General features: G+C 42.7%; 1 protein-coding gene across 2 annotated transcripts in view; it reads left to right on the top strand.

Moving 5' to 3' along the window:
* Window positions 1-23,474, top strand: part of LOC110521100 (ryanodine receptor 3) — a 266,242-nt gene that overhangs the window by 75,808 nt on the left and 166,960 nt on the right. For both annotated transcript variants that reach the window (XM_090233224.1, XM_036976224.2), the window contains 7 exons: window positions 1,645-1,744; window positions 2,972-3,065; window positions 4,833-4,907; window positions 8,548-8,704; window positions 10,205-10,372; window positions 19,675-19,796; window positions 20,728-20,911. In XM_090233224.1, coding sequence (XP_090089350.1) covers window positions 1,645-1,744; window positions 2,972-3,065; window positions 4,833-4,907; window positions 8,548-8,704; window positions 10,205-10,372; window positions 19,675-19,796; window positions 20,728-20,911 — 900 coding nt within the window. The remainder of the gene's footprint in view (window positions 1-1,644; window positions 1,745-2,971; window positions 3,066-4,832; window positions 4,908-8,547; window positions 8,705-10,204; window positions 10,373-19,674; window positions 19,797-20,727; window positions 20,912-23,474) is intronic.

The raw sequence follows: 23,474 nt of genomic DNA on the forward strand, positions 1-23,474 counted from the left end.
ATGACTTTCAACTCTACCAAAGGAAAACATTCATCTGATTCATCACCCTGCTGACAAACAATCGACTGTTCCTCAACCATGGAATGAACATCACACAGGGGTTATTTCCTGAGTGATGAAGAACTGTTGGTTTTCTGATATCATTGATATGACCCATCCCAGTATACTCTCTTTTGCCTGTGCCTAATTTCATTCTGAACATCTTTGAAGGTTGTTGTTAGAGCTCTTGTCTCTATGCTGGAGTCCCAGAGCCTGTCTGTGTATAGCTGTTTGTTGTGGATTAAACTGGTGTTGGCAGTCTCATTGTGATCAGTAGGCCATGGAGTCCCTTTGAGCTCGACAATCTCTTCTCCCCAGCAAAGACCAGCCCGGCTTGAGATCTTAATCTGGAGCCGCAGCCGATGCGGATCCTTAGAGAGGGGTGAATGGTCTTTGTGGCAGTAATGCACTGTAAAGGCTTTAGGCAGTGTCTAAACACTGTCAGGGTTCAGACAAAGTCATAAAATGCCAACTAGCATCACAGGCCCAGTGGAGTCAAAAACATGATTTCCCTGCGTTTTATATACACTGAGTGCACAAAACATTAGGAACACCTGCTCTTTCCATGAAATGGACTCACCAAGTGAATCCAGGTGAAATATTTGATCCCTTATTGATGTCACCTGTTATATCCCCTTCAATCAGTGTAGATGAAGGGGAGGAGACAGGTTAAAATGGGCAGGACAAAATATTTAAATACCTTTGAACGGGGTATGGTAGTAGGTGCCAGCCGCACCAGTTTGAGTGTGTCAAGAACTGTAAAGCTGCTGGGTTTTTCACTCTCAACAGTTTCCCATGTGTATCGGCAATGGTCTACCACCTATAGGACATCCAGCCAACTGGACACAACTGTGGGAAGTTGTGGAACTCTTTCAATACCTTGTAAAGTCCAAACCACGACAAATTTGAGGCTGTTCTGAGGGCAAAAGAGGGTGCAACTCAATATCAGGAAGGTGTTCCTAATGTTTTGTACACTCAGTGTATAGTTCCACACTATGAAGTTGACGTAATACTGTGAAATTGTGAAAATGATGATAACACCCTTTTAGTGTTAGAGCTGTTTGAAAAGACCATCTGACATTTCAGCCTGTTTTAGTGGGATGGATTTTTGGCCTGCCTGGTGACATCACCAGGTGGTAAATTAGTTAATAGACCAATAGGAAAGAGAGTTCCAAACCTCTCTGCCAATAACAGCTAGTTTACAGTTTTCCCCTCCCCACTCAGGCCACTCCCAGGCAGTCCGAGCTAAATTCTTCCTTGAGAAATTGCTCTTTGCTAAGAAGCTATTCTATTCTTGATTTTAATTGGAAACAATCCCAGTAAGGTACTTAATTGTCACCCAGAAATTATTTGATGTTGAGATAAAAATGGCTACATTGGACCTTTAAATCTCTCATTTACCAGCCCCCCCGCCCCCCCCCCCCTCTCTCTCTCTCTCTCTCTCTCTCTCTCTCTCTCTCAATTCAATTCAATTCAATTCAAGGGCTTTATTGGCATGGGAAACATGTGTTAACATTGCCAAAGCAAGTGAGGTAGATACTCTCTCTCACTCACACACACACAAACTCCACTGCTTCTAACCCCATGCTGTTTCCTTTCTTTCAGCACCTGTCCATCTCTAGCGGTAGTTTCCAGGTGGATGCCTCCTTTATGCAGACTCTGTGGAACGTCCAGCCTACCTGCTCAGGAAGCAACGTGGCTGTAGGCAAGTACACCACGACTCAATTATACAATTATAATTTCAGGTTAATCCTTCATTATGAACTAGGACATATTTAGTTGTTTCAGGAATGTGATGTGCTTTACGCTGCTTTGTGACATACACCCTTGGGGAAAGCAACCGATACACCCTTGGGGAAAGCAACCCATACACCCCTGGGAAACCAACCCATACACCCCTGGGAAAACAACCCATACACCCCTGGGAAACCAACCCATACACCCCTGGGAAACAAACCCATACACCCCTGGGAAACCAACCCATACACCCCTGGGAAACCAACCCATACACCCCTGGGAAACATACCCATACACCCCTGTGAAACCAACCCATACTCCCCTGTGAAACCAACCCATACACCCATGGGAAACCAACCCATACACCCCTGGGAAACCAACCCAGACACCCCTGTGACACCAACTCATACTCCCTTGGGAAACCAACCCATACACCCTTTGCAAAGCAACCCATACACCCTTTGGAAACCAACCCATACACCCCTGGGAAACCAACCCAGACACCCCTGTGACACCAACTCATACACCCCTGGGAAACAAACCCATACACCCTTTGCAAAGCAACCCATACACCCTTTGGAAACCAACCCATACACCCCTGGGAAACCAACCCAGACACCCCTGTGACACCAACTCATACACCCCTGGGAAACAAACCCATACACCCTTTGCAAAGCAACCCATACACCCTTTGGAAACCAACCCATACACCCTTTGGAAAGCAACCCATACACCCTTGGGGAAAACAACCCATACACCCTTGGGAAACCAACCCATACACCCTTGGGGAAAACAACCCATACACCCCTGGGCAACCAACCCATACACCCCTGGGAAACCAACCCATACACCCCTGGGCAACCAACCCATAAATCCTGTGCAACCAACCCATAAACCCTGTGCAACCAACCCATACACCCCTGGGAAACCAACCCATACACCCCTGGGCAACCAACCCATACACCCCTGGGCAACCAACCCATACACCCCTGGGCAACCAACCCATACACCCCTGTGAAACCAACCCATACACCCTTGGAAAACCAACCCATACACCCCTGGGCAACCAGCGGGTATAAGTCTATTAAAAAGTCAGTCGATCATCAGATCATCACTGAGGCTAGTATGGTGTGAACATATCACCATAACTTGAAAAGATCCCTATTGACCTTAGAATCTTGTGTTTATCCAATAGGATTCCTGTGTGGTGGTCACGTGATGCATCTTTGTCACGGGCATGATGAGAGTCTGACCATACCTGGGTCAGAGGCCAGCGAGATGGAGCAGAGGTACACTAGGCCACCTGTCTGCCATTTTAACAGTATATTAGAATATGTCCTGAAGACCAGAGGTAGACAGACGGCTCTTAACCCTACTATTAAGGGCCATTTTAACAGGCACTTACAGTTACGTTTTATGATTTAAGAGAGCTTTAAATGAACTGGCATGACATTTTATCACCATACTGTTGAATCGTTTAGAGAAATGGGATACATAGCCGTCCCTGGTCCTCAATGAATCTTGATCATCATCCACCTTTTTATAGATATCTCTGAATGTACATTGGTGTCCATATTTCTCTATTGAGGCTTGTGTCAAAATTAAGTGATTTTTTTTGGTGCATATTTTAATTTAATTTGCTGTACATTTTATGAAAGTACAGACTAAGAGCTTCATAATGGTATATCATACATTATAAATTGGGTGATTAAAACCCTGAAGGCCGTGGTATATCAGACTGTATACCACATGGTATATCAGAGTGTATACCACAGGTATATCAGACTGTATACCACATGGTATATCAGACTGTATACCACAGGTATGACAAAACATGTATTTTTACTGCTCTAATTACATTGGTAACCAGTTTATAATAGCAATAAGGCACCTCATGGGTTTGTGGTATATGGCCAATATACCACGGCTAAGGGCAGTATCCAGGCACTCTGTAGTCTGTTGTGAGTAAGAACAGCCCTTAGCCGTGGTATATTGACCATATACAGTACCACACCCCCTTTAAATGTAGTTGACAAGCAGGAGAAAATGCCCTTAGAAAGATTTTGAGATTTTCACACTTCCTCCAGAACTCTCCTTTGTTTACGCCCTATTCAACATCCTTCACACCCTCTTAAGCCTTAGCCCCACCCACCCACACATAACCCATGTGAGTCAGCATGGTATTGTCCTCCAGAAAGTTGTCTCTCTACTTAAACCCAGCAAAATTCAGGGCAGCAATGTTTGTTGCGAACTGTAGCAACACTGTTGCAGTTCTCCCTAGCTATATCTTTCCAAAAATCCACAGTAGCAAAAATGATCTCTATACTGATCAAGGAAGAGCCCGTTCTGTTATTAATATAAGCCTGTGTGACATGACAGAGCAATGTGCTTTCTCCTTGGCTCAACTAGGCTGATAATTCTACGTTTCTATTCATATTTACAGATCCCATACACGTTTTTTAATTAAGCCACATGGAAGTTCATATATTCAAGAAAAAAAAACTAAACAATACTAATAAATATATGTATACAGTAGCAGTCAAAAGTTTGGACACACCTACTAATTCAAGGGTTTTTCTTTATTTTATAATGTAGAAAATAGTAAAAATAAAGAAAAACCCTAGAATGAGTAAGTGAATCCAAACTTCTGACTGGTACTGTATATATATACATTTTGGGGGGCCCTTCTGGAAGGTGCAGGGTAGCCTAGCAGTTAAGAGTTAAGAGGTTGCTGGTTTAAATCCCCGAGCCAACTAGGTGAAATATCTGCCGATGTGCCCTCAAGCAAGGCACTTAACCCTAATTGGTCCTGTAAATTACTCTGGATAAGAGTGGCTGCTAAAATACAAAATGTTTAAATATAAGTCAAATGCCTCGGATCCTGTAACTGGTCACATTTAGTTTTAGTTTTAAAATGCACTAGGAAGAGAGTAATGTTTGTATTGCAAAGTCACTGTGTTTATTAATAGAGACAAATGTCCTGGTTTAAATGGAACTTAGTCTGTTTTAAAGGATCCAGCAGACCTGACCCCGCTCCTCCTTCTCTTTGTCCACAGGATTGTGAACTATGAGATGGGTAAAGGAGCATCCAGGGCCCGCTCTCTCTGGAGGCTGGAGCCCCTCAGGATCGGGTGAGCTGATACACACGCAGCCACACACACACAAACACTGATACCTAACCCTACCTCACGCTCTCTAGTTTCTCCATCTCCCTGCCAGATGCTCACTCACCTAGACACTGCACTCACTCACCTAGACGCCAATATGATTTCAGATACTTTTCAGGGTAGTGACACTTTTCAATATAACCCCATCAGGTATTATAACCACTATAACCCCATCAGGTACTATAACCCCATCAGGTACTATAACCACTAGAACCCCATCAGGTACTATAACCACTAGAACCCCATCAGGTACTAAAACCACTATAACCCCATCAGGTACTATAACCACGATAACCCCATCAGGTACTATAACCACTATAACCCCATCAGGTACTATAACCACTATAACCCCATCAGGTACTATAACCCCATCAGGTACTATAACCCCATCAGGTACTATAACCACTATAACCCCATCAGGTACTATAACCCCATCAGGTACTATAACCACTATAACCCCATCAGGTACTATAACCATTATAACCCCATCAGGTACTATAACCCCATCAGGTACTATAATCACTATAACCCCATCGGGTACTATAACCACTATAACCTCATCAGGTACTATAACCACTATAACCCCATCAGGTACTATAACCCCATCAGGTACTATAACCACTATAACCCCATCAGGTACTATAACCCCTATAACCCCATCAGGTATTATAACCCCATCGGGTACTATAACCCCATCAGGTACTATAACCACTATAACCCCATCAAGTACTATAACCCCATCAGGTACTATAACCCCATCAGGTACTAGAACCACTAGAACCCCATCAGGTACTATAACCACTATAACCCCATCAGGTACCATAACCACTATAACCCCATCAGGTACTATAACCACTATAACCCCATCAGGTACTATAACCCCATCAGGTACTATAACCCCATCAGGTACTATAACCACTATAACCCCATCAGGTACTATAACCACTATAACCCCATCAGGTACTATAACCCCATCAGGTACTATAATCACTATAACCCCATCAGGTACTATAACCACTATAACCCCATCAGGTACTATAACCACTATAACCCCATCAGGTACTATAACCCCATCATGTACTATAACCACTATAACCCCATCAGGTACTATAACCCCTATAACCCCATCAGGTATTATAACCCCGTCAGGTACTATAACCCCATCAAGTACTATAACCCCTATAACCCCATCAGGTACTATATCCACATCAGGTACTATAACCCCTATAACCCCATCAGGTACTATAATCACTATAACCCCATCAGGTACTATAACCCCTATAACCCCATCAGGTACTATAACCACTATAACCCCATCAGGTACTATAACAACTATAACCCCATCAGGTACTATAACCCCTCTAACCACATCAGGTACTATAACCCCATCAGGTATTATAACCACTATAACCCCATCAAGTACTATAACCCCATCAGGTACTATAACCCCATCAGGTACTATAACCACTATAACCCCATCAAGTACTATAACCCCATCAGGTACTATAACCCCATCAGGTACTATAACCACTTTAACCCCATCAGGTACTATAACCACTATAACCCCATCAGGTATTATAACCACTATAACCCCATCAGGTACTATAACCACTATAACGCCATCAGGTATTATAACCACTATAACCCCATCAGGTACTATAACCACTATAACCCCATCTAGTATTATAACCGCATCAGGTACTATAACCACTATAACCCCCATCAGGTACTATAACCACTATAACCCCATTAGGTACTATAACCCCATCAGGTACTATAACCACTATAACCCCACCAGGTATTATAACCACTATAACCCAATCAGGTACTATAACCCCATCAGGTATTATAACCACTATAACCCCATCAGGTACTATAACCCCATCAGGTATTATAACCACCATGACCCCCATCAGGTACTATAACCACTATAACCTCATTAGGTACTATAACCCCATCAGGTAATATAACCACTATAACCCCACCAGGTACTATAACCACTATAACCCCATCAAGTACTATAACCCCATCAGGTACTATAACCACTATAACCCCATCAGGTACTATAACCACTATAACCCCATCAAGTACTATAACCGCATCAGGTACTATAACCATTATAACCCCACCAGGTACTATAACCACTATAACCCCATCAGGTACTATAACCCCATCAGGTACTAAAACCCCATCAGGTACTATAACCCCATCAGGTATTATAACCACTATAACCCCATCAGGTACTATAACCACTATAACCCATCAGGTACTATAACCATTATAACCCCATTAGGTACTATAACCCCATCAGGTACTGTAACCCCATCAGGTACTATAACCCCATCAGGTACTATAACCCCATCAGGTACTATAACCACTACAACCCCATCAGGTACTATAACCCCATCAGGTACTATAACCCCATCAGGTATTGTAACCCCATCAGGTACTATAACCCCATCAGGTACTATAACCCCATCAGGTACTATAACCCCATCAGGTACTATAACCCCATCAGGTACTATAACCCCATCAGGTACTATAACCACTACAACCCCATCAGGTACTATAACCCCATCAGGTACTATAACCCCATCAGGTACTATAACCACTACAACCCCATCAGGTACTATAACCACTATAACCCCGTCAGGTACTATAACCGCTATAACCCCATCAGGTACTATAACCCCATCAGGTACTATAACCCCATCAGGTACTATAACCCCATCAGGTACTATAACCCCATCAGGTACTATAACCACTACAACCCCATCAGGTACTATAACCCCATCAGGTACTATAACCCCATCAGGTACTATAACCCCATCAGGTACTATAACCACTACAACCCCATCAGGTACTATAACCACTATAACCCCGTCAGGTACTATAACCACTATAACCCCATCAGGTACTATAACCCCATCATGTACTATAACCGCTATAACCCCACCAGGTACTATAACCCCATCAGGTACTATAGCCACTAACCCCACCAGGTACTATAACCCCATCAGGTACTATAACCCCATCAGGTACTATAACCCCATCAGGTACTATAACCACGATAACCCCATCAGGTACTATAACCACTATAACCCAATCAGGGTCTATAACCACTATAACTCCATCAGGTACAATAACTCCATCAGGTATTATAACCGCTATAACCCCATCACGTTATAAATGGTCTCTGGAAGTTAATTTCACAGCCCACACACATCCTGGTCCCATGTGTTCCACAGCCCACACACATCCTGGTCCCATCTACCATCAGCCTTCTTGTCTCTGGGCTTAGGTGACAGGTTCTCCAACAGCCATGCCACACAGTCTGACTTTCCGTTTGTATTGAGATATATTTTGAAACAATGGATGTGCTTCATTGTGAAAGGATGCTGAAATGCCCGAGCTAGCGGCTGTATATCTCTTTGTTGCAAAAGACAGCGTACATCAATGTCTCTAGATTGAAATAGACATTGCTATGTCAGACACATTTTGACTCCGTTGTTCCCCTATCTGCCATTGGAAAAGGGTTATAGGGACCACTGTAGAATTTAGATTAACATCTGTTTGGGTTCATCCCCTCTTTGTGATTGGTCAGTTGGAGCGGTAGCCACATTCGCTATGGGCAGGCGTTCCGTCTGCGTCACCTGTCTACCGGTCACTACCTGGCGCTGACCGAAGAGCAGGGTCTGGTCTTACAGGAGAGAGAGAAGTCTGATATCAAGTCCACCTCTTTCTGCTTCAGGGCTACCAAGGTTTGTTCCCGACAAATACCAACACTATTAAGTCTTTTAATCAGTCTTTGTCTTTCAAAGTAAACTTTGTTTTACGTTTACTCACAAAAAAGGTGGATTGGAGTACGTTGTGGGTAAAACTAGGGCTGTGACAATACCAGTATTGCAATACTTTTTACCATAGCAAAAAAAACACAAACACGAAGCCTGCTGTATGTAAAATATGGTGTACTATAGCTTGGGAAAATGCATAACTGTGACTCTGGATGACAACATAATGATGTTTGATTCCAACATTAGGGCTGTTAAATCCATCCCGGGCCGTAGGTTAAAACCATGGTATTTTCTAGAGAAAAGACTGTACCGTGCCTGAAGAAGGTCAGAGCAGACACACCTATATTTTTTAAGAGCACGTTAGATTTATCCTTTAACTTTTAAAAGGTCATCCTTGTACCCTATACACAACATCAGTTACAATCAGTTACATTCTAGTCCATAACGCTGAAATGTCAGGGAATGTCAAGCCAAGTCACACAGTCTATTAACAACCCAACCAATCAACACAACCAAGGTGTATGGGGAACCAATAGAATAAGAATGCATTGTAATTATACGGCGGAACCTTCATTGCATTCTACAACCATAGTGCATGGACAGGAAGGATATGAAGAAGCAAACAGAAGGACACTGTGTCTGTCTGTCTGTCTGTCTGTCTGCTTCAGATTCAATGCAATTCTGCTCTATGTGGTAGTAATGATTGTGTGCACACGCACATGCACACATTATCTGTTTAATTCTCTCACTCCCCTTTCCCTCCCTCCCTCCCTCCCTCCCCCTCTCTCTCTCTCTCTCTCTCTCTCTCTCTCTCTCTCTCTCTCTCTCTCCCTCCCCCTCTCTCTCTCTCTCTCTCTCTCCCCTCCCCCCTCTCTCCCTCCCTCTCTCTCTCTCTCTCCCCCTCCCCCCTCTCTCTCTCTCTCTCTCTCTCTCTCTCTCTCTCTCTCTCTCTCTCTCTCTCTCTCTCTCTCTCTCCCCCTCCCCCCTCTCTCCCTCCCTCTCTCTCTCTCTCTCTCTCTCTCTCTCTCTCTCTCCCCCTCCCCCCTCTCTCTCTCTCTCTCTCTCTCTCTCCCCCTCCCCCCTCTCTCTCTCTCTCTCTCTCCCTCCCCCCTCTCTCCCTCCCTCCCTCTCTCTCTCTCTCTCTCTCTCTCTCTCTCTCTCTCTCTCTCTCTCTCTCTCTCTCTCTCTCTCTCTCTCCCTCCCTCCCCATGCCCACCCTTTCAGTTTTAATTGTCATACATGGACTTTAATCGGTTCCCCTTTACCTGTAATCAGCAGCCAGCATCCATATCTGACGAGGTGTGAATGGGTTCTGTGTGTGTGTGTGTGTGTGTGTGTGTGTGTGTGTGTGTGTGTGTGTGTTACTGTTAATGCTGTTACTGTTTCCCTGTGGCGAGTAATGAATAGGCTCTCTAACATACCTCTGTGTGTGTGTGTGTGCGCGTGCACGCGTGCTCCCTCCCACAGGAAAAGATAGAGTCGGGTACAAAGAATCGAGACATAGAAGGTATGGGAGTAGCAGAGATCAAGTATGGGGACTCAGCCTGCTTCGTGATGCACGTGGCTACAGGTCTGTGGCTGTCCTATCAGGCGCCTGATGCTAAAGCCTCCCGCATAGGACCCCTGAAGAGAAGGGTGGGTTATTATGCATGTTCACTGTACTGATGGTGTGGAAGAAGTGTGTAAAAGTCACAAGCGTTCTGTTTCGGTAAACAGCTGAGGGACGGGTCTGAAGAAATGTAACCACTCTCAAATTCATAGACAGAGTTATGGATGCAAGGACTGACCATGCATGATATAGTTTTAACCATGTTTTGAGGCTACATAGTGTTTATTTAACACCGTAGTAAAATAAACTTATATTTATTATTATAGTTCTGATGAGGTACGCCATAAGGAGGTATTTATGGGTTATATTGTGGGTAAATGGATACATTGATTCTCGAAGTTTAATCATACACTTGCTAACTTGAAAATGAGATGTGCTGTAGGTCTATGGCCAATGAAATCACTGCACTGTATACTACTGTAAGTATGCCTCTCTATGGAAGCCCACTTTATGCAGCTCACCCTGCACTATCAGCTCCAATGTAAATAACATGAGTCTACTTCTGATAAGCTTCCCAGGAAAGCATTAAAAACAATCAAGCAACCCAGAAAAGTGCTAAAAATAGCCCTTATTAACACATGTAGCCTAAGAAACAAGGTCCATGAAGACAATAACTTGCTTGTAACAGATTACATTCATATTCTGACCGTCTCTGAAACTCACTTAGATAATACCTTTGATGATACAGTGGTACCAATACATGGTAATAACATCTACCGAAAAGACAGAAATGCCAACGGAGGCGGGGTTGCTGTTAATATTCAGAACCACATCCCTGTAAAGATTAGAGACGATCTAATGTTAAATACTGTTGAAGTAATATGGCAACAGGTTAATCTGCCTCACCTAAAGCCCATTATTGTGGGAAGCTGCTATAGATCACCAAGTGCTAACAGTCAGTATCTGGATAATATGTGTGAAATGCTTGATAATGTATGTGATATCAACAGAGAAGTATATTTTCTGGATGATTTAAATATTGACTAGCTTTCATCAAGCTGCCCACTCAGGAAAATACTTCAGACTGTAACCAGTGCCTGCAACCTGGATCAGGTTGTCAGTCAACTTACCAGGGTAGTTACAAACAGCCTAGGAATTAAATCATCAATATGTATTGATCACATTTTACTAACTCTGCAGATATTTGCTTTGCAGAATGCAAATCCAAAAGATGTAGTGATCACAATATAATAGGCATGTATAGGAAAACCAAAGTTCCAAAGGCTGGGCCTAATATAGTGTATAAGAGGTTTTGTAGTGATTCTTATGTTGACGATGTAAATCATAATTGCTGTTCTGTGGTGTTTAATGAGGAGCAACCAGATGCTCCACTTGGCTCATTTATTAAAGTACTTATCCCAGTTACTAATGAGCAGCACCCATTAAGGAAATTACTGTAAAAACGGTTAAATCCCCTTGGATTGATGAGGAATTGAAAAATTGTATGGTTTAGAGGGATGAGGTAGAAGGTATGGCAATTAAGTCTGGCAGCCCAACTGACTGGCAAACGTACTGCAAATTAAGAAATCATGTGACTAAACTAAATAAAGATTAAATAAACTACACTATGAAAGAAAGATAAATTATATAAAGAATGATAGTAAAAAGCTTTGGGGCACCTTAAATGAAATTCTTGGAAAAAAAGCCAACTTGGCTCCTTCATTCATTGAATCAGATGGCTCATTCGTCACAAAGCCCACTGATATTGCAAACTACTTGGCAATATAAGCAAACTTAGGGATGACATGCCAGCAACAAATGCTGACACTACACAGCCAAGTACTGTATATTGGACCAAATTCTGTGTAACAAACTTCTTCTTCGTCTGATGATGAGGAGGAAGGATCAGACCAAAATGCAGCGTTGTAAGTGTCTTTGATAATTTATGATATCAGAACACAAAAAAACAAAATAACCAAGTGAGGGAAAGAAATGAAAATCAAAACAGTTCTGTATGGTGAAAACACTGACACAGAAAACAACTACCCACAACCCATAGTGTGAAAACAGGCTGCCTAAGTATGGTTCTCAATCAGAGACAACGATTGACAGCTGCCTCTGATTGGGAACCATACCAGGCCAAACACATAGAACTATAACACACAGAACAAAACATAGAATGCCCACCCCAACTCACCCCGCCCTGACCAAACTAAAATAGAAACATAAAAAAGGAACTAAGGTCAGGACGTGACATTCTGAAAGACAAGAATTGTACTTTTGAATTCCGTAAAGTCAGTGTGGAAGAGGTGAAAAAAATATTGTTGTCTATCAACAATAACAAGCCACCAGGATCTAACAATCTAGATGGAAAATTACTGAGAATAAAAGCAGACGATATTGCTACTCCTATTTGCCACATCTTCAATTTAAGCCTACTAGAGAGTGTGTGCCCTCAGGCCTGGAGGGGGGCTAAAGTAATTATCCTACCCAAGAATAGTAAAGCCCCCTTTACTGGCTCAAATAGCCGACCAATCAGCCTGTTACCAACCCTTAGTAAACTTCTGGAAAAAATTATGTTTGACCAAATACAATGCTATTTCACAGTAAACAAATTGACAACAGAATTTCAGTATGCTTAAAGGGAAGGACACTCAACAAGCACAGCACTTACACAAATGACTGATGAGTGGCTGAGAGAAATTGATGATACAATGATTGTGGGGGCTGTCTTGTTAGACTTCAGTGCAGCTTTTGACATTATTGATCATAGTCTGCTGCTGGAAAAACGTATGTGCTATGGCTTTAGACCCCCTGCTATGCTGTGGATAAAGAGTTACTTGTCTAACAGAACACAGAGGGTGTTCTTTAGCGGCATCATATCAAATATAATGCAGTTAGAAGCAGGAATTCCCCAGGGCAGCTGTTTAGGCCCCTTGCTTTTTTCGATTTTTACTATCGACATGCCACTGACTTTCAGTAAAGCCAGAGTTTCTATGTATGTGGATGACTCAACACTATACATGTCAGCTACTACAGTGACTGAAATGACTGCAACACTTAACACAGAGCTGGAGTTGGTTTCAGAGTGGGCAGCAAGGAATAAGTTAGGCCTAAATATTTCTAAAACTAAAAGTATTGTATTTGGAACGAAACACTCACTAAACCCTAAACCTCAACTAAATCTTGTAATAAATCATGTGGAAATTGAGCAAGTTGAGATGACTAAACTGCTTGGAGTAACACTAGATTGTAAACTGTCATGATCAAAACATATGGATTCATTAGTAGCTAAGATGGTGAGAAGTCTGTCTATAATAAAGCATTGCTCTGCCTTTTAAACAACACTATCAACAAGGCAGGTCCTACAGGCCCTAGTTTTGTCTCACCTGGACTGCTGTTCAGTCGTATGGTCAGGTTCCACAAAAAAGGACTTAGGACAATTGCAATTGGCTCAGAACAGGGCAGCACGGCTGGCCCTTGGATGTACACAGAGACCTAATGTTAATAATATGCATGTCAATCTCTCATGGCTCAAAGTGGAGGAGAGATTGACTTCATCACTACTTGTACTGAGTTATTGACATGTTGAATGCACCAAGCTGTCTGTTTGAACTACTGGCACACAGCCCGGACACCCATGCATACCAATACCACTCCAATACCTTGACTTTGTTGTCCTAAAGCCATAACTTTGGAAGTATGCTTGGGGTCATTGTCCATTTGGAAGACCCATTTGCGACCAAACTTTAACTTCCTGACTGATGTCTTGAGATGTTGCTTCAATATATCCACATAATTTTCCTTCCTCATCTTGTCATCTATTTTGTGAAGTGCACCAGTCCCTTCTGCAGCAAAGCACCCCCACAACATGATGCTGCCACCCCCAATGCTTCATGGTTGGGATGGTGTTCTCCGGTTTCATCAGACCAGAGGACATTTCTCCAAAAGTATGATCTTTGTCCCCATGTGCAGTTGCAAACCGTAGTCCGGCTTTTTTATGGTGGTTTTGGAGCAGTGACTTCTTCCTTGCTGAGCGGCCTTTCAGGTTATGTCGATATAGGACTCGTTTTACTCTGGATATAGATACTTTTGTACCTGTTTCCTTCAGCATCTTCACAAGGTCCTTTGCTGTTGTTTTTGGATTGATATGCACTTTTCGCACCAAAATACATTAATCTCTAGGAGACAGAATGCATCTCCTTCCTGAGCGGTATGATGGATGTGCGGTCCCATGGTGTTTATACTTGTGTACTATTGTTTACAGGTGAACATGGTACCTTCAAGTGTTGGGAAGGGAGAGGGAGATAGAGAGAAGAGTTGGTGGGAAGAGAGAGAGAAGAGCTGGTGGGAAGGGAGATAGAGAGAAGAGGTGGTGGGAAGAGAGAGAGAAGAGGTGGTGGGAAGAGAGAGAGAAGAGCTGGTGGGAAGTGAGAGAGAGAGAAGAGGTGGTGGGAAGAGAGATAGAGAGAGAGAGAGAAGAGGTGGTGGGAAGGAAGAGCGAGAGAGAGAGAGGAGGTGGTGGGAAGAGAGAGAGAGAGAAGAGGTGGTGAGAAGGGAGATAGACAGAAGAGGTGGTGGGAAGTGAGAGAGAGAGAGAAGAGGTGGTGGGAAGAGAGATAGAGAGAGAGAAGAGGTGGTGGGAAGGAAGAGCGAGAGAGAGAGGAGGTGGTGGGAAGAGAGAGAGAGAGGAGGTGGTGGGAAGAGAGAGAGAGAGAAGAGCTGGTGGGAAGGAAGAGAGAGAGAAGAGCTGGTGGGATGGAAGAGAGAGAGAAGAGCTGATGGGAAGGAAGAGAGAGAGAAGAGCTGGTGGGAAGAGAGAGAGAATAACTGGTGGGAAGGGGAGAGGGATGGAGAGAGAGAAGAGCTGGTGGGGAAGGGGAGAGGGATGGAGAGAAAGAAGAGCTGGTGGGGAGGGAGATAGAGAGAAGAGTTGGTGGGAAGAGAGAGAGAAGAGCTGGTGGGAAGGGAGATAGAGAGAAGAGGTGGTGGGAAGAGAGAGAGAAGAGCTGGTGGGAAGAGAGAGAGAAGAGCTGGTGGGAAGTGAGAGAGAGAGAGAAGAGGTGGTGGGAAGAGAGATAGAGAGAGAGAGAAGAGGTGGTGGGAAGGAAGAGCGAGAGAGAGAGGAGGTGGTGGGAAGAGAGAGAGAGTAGGTGGTGGGAAGAGAGTGAGAGAGAGAGAAGAGGTGGTGGGATGGAAGAGCGAGAGAGAGAGGAGGTGGTGGGAAGGAAGAGAGAGAGAGAAGAGGTGGTGTGAAGAGAGAGAGAGAGAGAGAGAGAGAGAGAGAGAGAAGAGGTGGTGGGAAGGAAGAGCGAGAGAGAGAGAGGAGGTGGTGGGAAGGAAGAGAGAGAGAGAAGAGCTGGTGGGAAGGAAGAGAGAGAGAGAAGAGCTGGTGGGAAGGAAGAGAGAGAGAGAGAGAAGAGCTGGTTGCAGAGCTGCTAACTCTCACCCATTGGCCGTGAGACACGCATTTGATCCTCTTCTCACTGCACACCTCTTATATCTCACTTACTGAAAACCGCTGCTTTTACGTTAACTTTTCAACTGTGCTCCAAATCGTTTTGAAATCGGAGCATCTGCGCCTTCAATTTAACTTCACGAGCTGAACCTCTGTCATTGTCGTGTCTTGCCACCTCACATTGTGACACATTGAAACATATGATTGGTCTAGTAAAGGATCAAGGGGATTGGGTGCATGTTTTTAAGGGACGCCCCTCTGGATTAGAGTGGCGCTGATTGGAGGGAACGTTCTCCGCTGAGTTTTTAAAACTGTAAAAAGAGCAGCATGATAGCGCTGTGTTAAATGTTGCTGTTACTCCCTGTCCCTATTCCAGAATGCAGTCTTTTGACAGCATGTACTAAAGTCGATTTAATCCACACTTACATTAGTCCCCTCGTTTGGTGATTGGCGTTTAGGTTGTGACAACGAAAAGACCGCAGACGGACCTACATAATGTTTTCGGAGGTTAGTTTTGCAGGGTGACCTGATTTGTAACTATGAATAAATATATTTTTTTACATGTAGGAGCAGATTTATGTCATCTTGCCTTCGGGATATTTTATTCGCTTTTTAATGTATTTAGTCGGATCAGTGGACCAATTCTCATTCTTGACAATTGGCTAAAATACAGTGTAATTAGTGTGATAGTCAACAACAACACTACTGCTATTCCCCATACGTATTCCATTATTCCACTTCTACTGCTATTCCCAATACCTATTATAATATTCCATTTCTACTGCTATTCCCCATACCTATTATATTATTCCATTTCTACTGCTATTCCCCATACCTATTATATTATTCCACTTCTACTGCTATTCCCCATACCTATTATATTATTCCATTTCTACTGCTATTCCCCATACCTATTATATTATTCCATTTCTACTGCTATTCCCCATACCTATTATATTATTCCACTTCTTCTGCTATTCCCCATACCTATTATATTATTCCACTTCTACTGCTATTCCCCATACCTATTATATTATTCCACTTCTACTGCTATTCCCCATACCTATTATATTATTCCACTTCTACTGCTATTCTGCATACCTATTCTATTATTCCACTTCTACTGCTATTCCCCATACCTATTATATTATTCCACTTCTACTGCTATTCCCCATACCTATTATATTATTCCACTTCTACTGCTATTCCCCATACCTATTATATTATTCCACTTCTACTGCTATTCCCCATACCTATTATATTATTCCACTTCTACTGCTATTCCCCATACCTATTATATTATTCCACTTCTACTGCTATTCTGCATACCTATTCTATTATTCCACTTCTACTGCTATTCCCCATACCTATTATATTATTCCACTTCTACTGCTATTCCCCATACCTATTCTATTATTCCACTTCTACTGCTATTCCCCATACCTATTCTATTATTCCACTTCTACTGCTATTCCCCATACCTATTATATTATTCCACTTCTACTGCTATTCCCCATACCTATTATATTATTCCACTTCTACTGCTATTCCCCATACCTATTATATTATTCCACTTCTACTGCTATTCCCCATACCTATTATATTATTCCACTTCTACTGCTATTCTGCATACCTATTCTATTATTCCACTTCTACTGCTATTCCCCATACCTATTATATTATTCCACTTCTACTGCTATTCCCCATACATATTATATTATTCCACTTCTTCTGCTATTCCCCATACCTATTATATTATTCCACTTCTTCTGCTATTCCCCATACCTATTATATTATTCCACTTCTTCTGCTATTCCCCATGCTTATTCTATTATTCCACTTCTTACCAGTTCTGCCAGTATCATCACATATTTGAAATCTGATATACCTACTTGTGTCTTTGAAAATGAATTATATGAGGCTTTGTATCTTTGTATTTTTGTAGCCATTCATGGACAGTTTTTGAATAAGTCACACAAATCAGCAATGGATAATAAATGTTCCTGGAATGAAATATAATTGTTTACATTTTAGTATTGTGCACATGCTTGGTATAAATGATAGGTGGACTCACAACTCATAAAGGCATCGTATGTTGTCTATGTGGAGTACGATGACGTCGAGAATCTTCAACTAGTAGGCATAAACCACCTGAATATTGATCTTCAACTAGTAGGCATAAACCACCTGAATATTGATCTTCAACTAGTAGGCATAAACCACCTGAATATTGATCTTCAACTAGTAGGCATAAACCACCTGAATATTGATCTTCAACTAGTAGGCATAAACCACCTGAATATTGATCTTTAACTAGTAGGCATAAACCACCTGAATATTGATCTTCAACTAGTTGTCATAAACCACCTGAATATTGATCTTCAACTAGTAGGCATAAACCACCTGAATATTGATCTTCAACTAGTAGGCATAAACCACCTGAATACTGATCTTCAACTAGTAGGCATAAACCACCTGAATATTGATATTCATTCTATTTTTTTCCCCTGAAGGTCTGGTGAGTGAGAAACAAATTGTTATAACAAGAACATTTTGAAACACCCATCACTTTGGGAAACATAGATCAGCGATGTCCAACCCTCCTGCAGAGCAAGCAGGATTTTCTTCCAGACCTATTTAAAAACAGACAGTTCACCCACATAAAAACAATACAGAATGTTTGTGTCCTTACCTTGAAAGCAGTCTACGAACAAGGAGACTTCAAACTATGATTTGGTTACCCACTGCCATCAACCATTAATATAAACATTCCTGTGCAGAGCCTTGGTGTGGTGGTAAAACTCCCTGGCACGTGTCACATGTAACTCTGAGAACAGAGATCAATCCCTGCTTCCGACCTCCCCACTGTTTCTAGCATTTCCCTGTCTCCCTATCTCATTTAATTATTGGATTAAGTGTCAAACCACTTCAAAAATATGTCCCCTTAAAAATATTAGCATAATTAACATTTCATCCCCCAAAAATCTCAAAGTAACAAAGTTGTTGAATTTTGAATGTACGTTGAATGTTCGAAGCATCCTGAGTACACCTCATTTTCCACCCTGGCCATAGGCCTAAGCCATGTACAAAAAAATATTGCAGGAAAATCTCCCTGAGGGAGGACCCCTAGTCCCCCATCTAGGGACTGTGCCAGGGGACAATGAAATTCACATAGCAAATTTCACTCCAAGCTTTCCTCAAACGTTGGCAGCCCTATGGTGGGGAGGGACAGAGAGAGGGATGGAGAGAGAGAAGTGCTGATGGGAAAGGGGAGAGGGATGGAGAGAGAGAAGTACTGATGGGGAAGGGGAGAGAGGGATGGAGAGAGAGATGGTAGTGAGAGAGAGAGAGAGGAAAAGAGACTGGGGAGGAAGAGAGAGAGACAGGAGTTGATCCCTCCTCTCTCAGAAAAGATAACTGTAACTAACTGTCACCATCCCTCTCTGATTATCACATCTAAATGACTGCCTCATGTGTCCTGACACATCCTGCCTGGGTGGGAGCCACATCCTGCCTGGGTGGGAGCTAACTGGGGGAGAGGAGGAGACCTAAGCCAACTCACAGCTCAGACAGCTGATATAACACCTCACTTGATTGGATGTGATCAGAACCATGTATTTAGAGAGTTGGGCCAATGTGGTTTCTGCATTATGATGCATTTACATGACACTTCAACATTTTAAGGCAGCCATGTTAGAACCCCATTAATGTTACATGAGGAATATTTTAACAATGCTATGTAACGGAATGTCTAGAATTGGAAAACTATTCAAAACACTCTAAGTACACTATATGGCTCTGCATGTGATTCATTAGTAACAAGGGACACGTTACATTGAGTTGCCCAGATACCCGTTTGTGGTAATGTCTGTGTTAAGTACTTCTAATAATGTCTGTCTATAATGTGTGTGTTGTGTATTTGCGAGACAGGCCTGTCTGCATGCTGAGGGTCACATGGACGACGGTCTGACCCTTCAGCGTTGTCAACACGAGGAGGCACGGGCTGTACGAATCATCAGGAACACCACTGTCCTCTTCAGCCACTTCATCAAGTAGGGCTGTGTGTGTGTGTGTGTGTGTGTGTGTGTGTGTGTGTGTGTGTGTGTGTGTGTGTGTGTGTGTGTGTGTGTGTGTGTGTGTGTGTGTGTGTGTGTGTGTGTGTGTGTGTGTGTGTGTGTGTGTGTGTGTGTGTGTGTGTGTGTGTGTGTGTGTGTGTGTGTGTGTGTGTGTGCGTGTGTGTGTGCACTGCATTGGTAACCTAGACAGTTTAAGGTCCGTCATCTATTCCAGAAAATACAGAACAAATTTTGTATGAGCTAGTTGAATGCTACTGAATACCACTGAATGCTTCTGAATACTACGGAATACTCCTGAATGCTACTGAATGCTCCTGAATAATACTACATGCCCCTGAATACTACTGAATGCTCCTGAATGCTCCCAAATGCTACCGAATGCTCCTGAACTCTACTGAATGCTCCTTAATGCTCCTACATGTTACTGATTTCTCCCGAATACCACTGAATGCTGCGGAATGCTACTGAATGCTCCTGAACTCTACTGAATGCTCCTAAATCCTACTGAATGCTCCTGAATGCTACTGAATGCTCCTGAATGCTACTGAATGCTACTGAACGACAAGCCGAATCACATGAACTTGCTCAATAGAGATCCAATTGTAGCTGCAGAACCAAAGGCAATTTTCCTGATTTTGTGTGATTAGGCATGGATTAGTTCTCATGAAATTAGCCTGCCGTGGATTCACTTCCAGTGACTGATTTCGGAAATTATCTGCTGTAGAATTTGCGCAATGTAATTTGAAAACAATTGAGATGGTTTGAGACCATTGTGGATAAGTGATATTAATGTAGCCTATTAACAGTAAATTAGTTTTATGTCCCTCTCTCTATCCCTCTCTGCTTACTCCTTTTTCTCACTCTTCCTCTCCCCAAACCTATCCCTGCCCCTCTCCCTCTTCCCTAGGGGTCTTGACAGTATAGGAAGGGATAAGAACGTGGAGGTGTCTCTGCCTAACTTTGACGAGGTGTTGCAGACGCTGGATGATCTCATTGAGTATTTTAAACAGCCCGACTCAGAACTGGAACATGAGGAGAAACAGACTCTGCTGAGATCTCTCATCAAACGACAGGACCTTTTCAAAGAGGAGGTGAGCTCCCAGGGCTCCGGGACCTCAGGTTTAATCAGGGCTAAATTTGAGTTAATCTCAGTTAATCTCAGTTTTGGACAGTTTTGTTCTGGAACCCATTTGCCAGGATCCGGTACGTCTCGTGACCTGAACAATTATTTTCACTGTTTGCAATGTAAAAATTAAAATAAAAGCAATCAGAGTAAATTCAAGTTGACTCCTCTGTAATTCTCCTGGCTGCGCCTTAATAAAATACTTAACGTGAAAACGTGCCAGATATTCTAAGAATTGATTCGTGTTGTGCCGGCCCGGGTTCATGGTTTTGCACAACATTGTAGCCTATATAGACCAACGCGTGGTCATTACTGTGGTGAGAGAGAGAATCGTACCAGTATCTCTCACAGAACTAGAATGAGAATCACTTTCTATGATCTCTCTCCCTCTCTCTGCTCTGACAGACATGAGCCTGCACCTCTCATCTCTCCAGCTGTAGCTGATCAAGTGAAATACATTTCCCAAAGTTATATAATTACGTCTGTCTGTTCAGAATGAAATTAAATCATTCAGAAGACTACACCACAAATAGGTCTATAATTTAGCCACAGAGGATCGATAGCTTTAAAAATATATATATATATATATATATGTATATATATATCCTAGCTGTGGCAATGCGCGGCAAATGGATCCTGCTGAAAAGAGAAGACTAGTCTGTCTGTAGTGCTACCAAGTATGTTATCAACGTCCAAATAGGCCTATTGAGCGAACAGTATTGGTTTACATTAAAACAAGAGAGAGATAGACTTGAGAGCAATCGGCCTTCACAGGTGAGTGAGCTGTGTGTCATTGGGTGAGTCAGTGAAACTGGAAAGCTTGTTAAGGACTATAACTTCCTCCTCATATTGTACAATGTGTTTCTCTTTTTTTAATCATAGGTACACTTCAACTGTGAGAGTCAGAATCTAAAACAAAAATCCAGAAAATCACTTTGTATGATTTTTAAGTAATTCATTTGCATTTTATTGCATGACATAAGTATTTGAAACATCAGAAAAGCAGAACTTAATATTTGGTACAGAAACCTTTGTTTGCAATTACAGAGATCATACGTTTCCTGTAGTTCTTGACCAGGTTTGCACACACTGCAGGGATTTTGGCCCACTCCTCCATACAGACCTTCTCCAGATCCTTCAGGTTTCGGGGCTGTCGCTGGGCAATACGGACTTTCAGCTCCCTCCAAAGATTTTCTATTGGGTTCAGGTCTAGAGACTGGCTAGGCCACTCCAGGACCTTGAGATGCTTCTTACGGAGCCACTCCTTAGTTGCCCTGGCTGTGTGTTTCGGGTCGTTGTCATGCTGGAAGACCCAGCCACGACCCATCTTCAATGCTCTTACTGAGGGAAGGAGGTTGTTGGCCAAGATCTCGCGATACAAGGCCCCATCCATCCTCCCCTCAATACGGTGCAGTTGTCCTGTCCCCTTTGCAGAAAAGCATCCCAAAGAATGATGTTTCCACCTCCATGCTTCGCGGTTGGGATGGTGTTCTTGGGGTTGTACTCATCCTTCTTCTTCCTCCAAACATGGCGAGTGGAGTTTAGACCAAAAATCTCTATTTTTGTCTCAGACCACATGACCTTCTCCCATTCCTCCTCTGGATCATCCAGATGGTCATTGGCAAACTTCAGACGGGCCTGGACATGCGCTAGCTTGAGCAGGGGGACCTTGCATGCGCTGCAGGATTTTAATCCATGATGGCGTAGTGTGTTACTAATAGTTTTCTTTGAGACTCATGATCATTGATGCCCCACGAGGTGAGATCTTGCATGGAGCCCCAGACCGAGGGTGATTGACCGTCATCTTGAACTTCTTTCATTTTCTAATAATTCCGCCAACAGTTGTTGCCTTCTCACCAAGCTGCTTGCCTATTGTCCTGTAGCCCATCCCAGCCTTGTGCAGGTCTACAATGTTATCCCTGATGTCCTTACACAGCTCTCTGGACTTAGCCATTGTGGAGAGGTTGGAGTCTGTTTGATTGAGTGTGTGGACAGGTGTCTTTTATACAGGTAACGAGTTCAAACAGGTGCAGTTAATACAGGTAATGAGTGGAGAACAGGAGGGCTTCTTAAAGAAAAACTAACAGGTCTGTGAGAGCCAGAATTCTTACTGGTTGGTAGGTGATCAAATACCTATGTCATGCAATAAAATGCAAATTAATTACTTAAAAATCATACAATGTGATTTTCTGGATTTTTGTTTTAGATTCCGTCGCTCACAGTTGAAGTGTACCTATGATAAAAATGACAGACCTCTACATGCTTTGCAAGTAGGAAAACCTGCAAAATCGGCAGTGATTCAAATACTTGTTCTCCCCACTGTACAACTGTGAAGTTTTTCATTTCTTTCACTTCAAACTTCACAGACATATGAAGAACCATCTAAAGATCAATTATATATAACTAACTCGTTTTGTTTTGTTTTTTTACAAAATTACAACATTATAGTCCCAAGGTCTCAAATTTGTTGTTTAAGAAGTCATTGCATGTATAGATTTTCTTTTACTTGACTTGAGACTGAACTTGAAAAA

Source organism: Oncorhynchus mykiss, chromosome 4 (genome assembly GCF_057628025.1).
Source record: "Oncorhynchus mykiss isolate SJ-2025 chromosome 4, ASM5762802v1, whole genome shotgun sequence".
In the NCBI taxonomy this organism is placed as follows: Eukaryota; Metazoa; Chordata; class Actinopteri; order Salmoniformes; family Salmonidae; genus Oncorhynchus; species Oncorhynchus mykiss.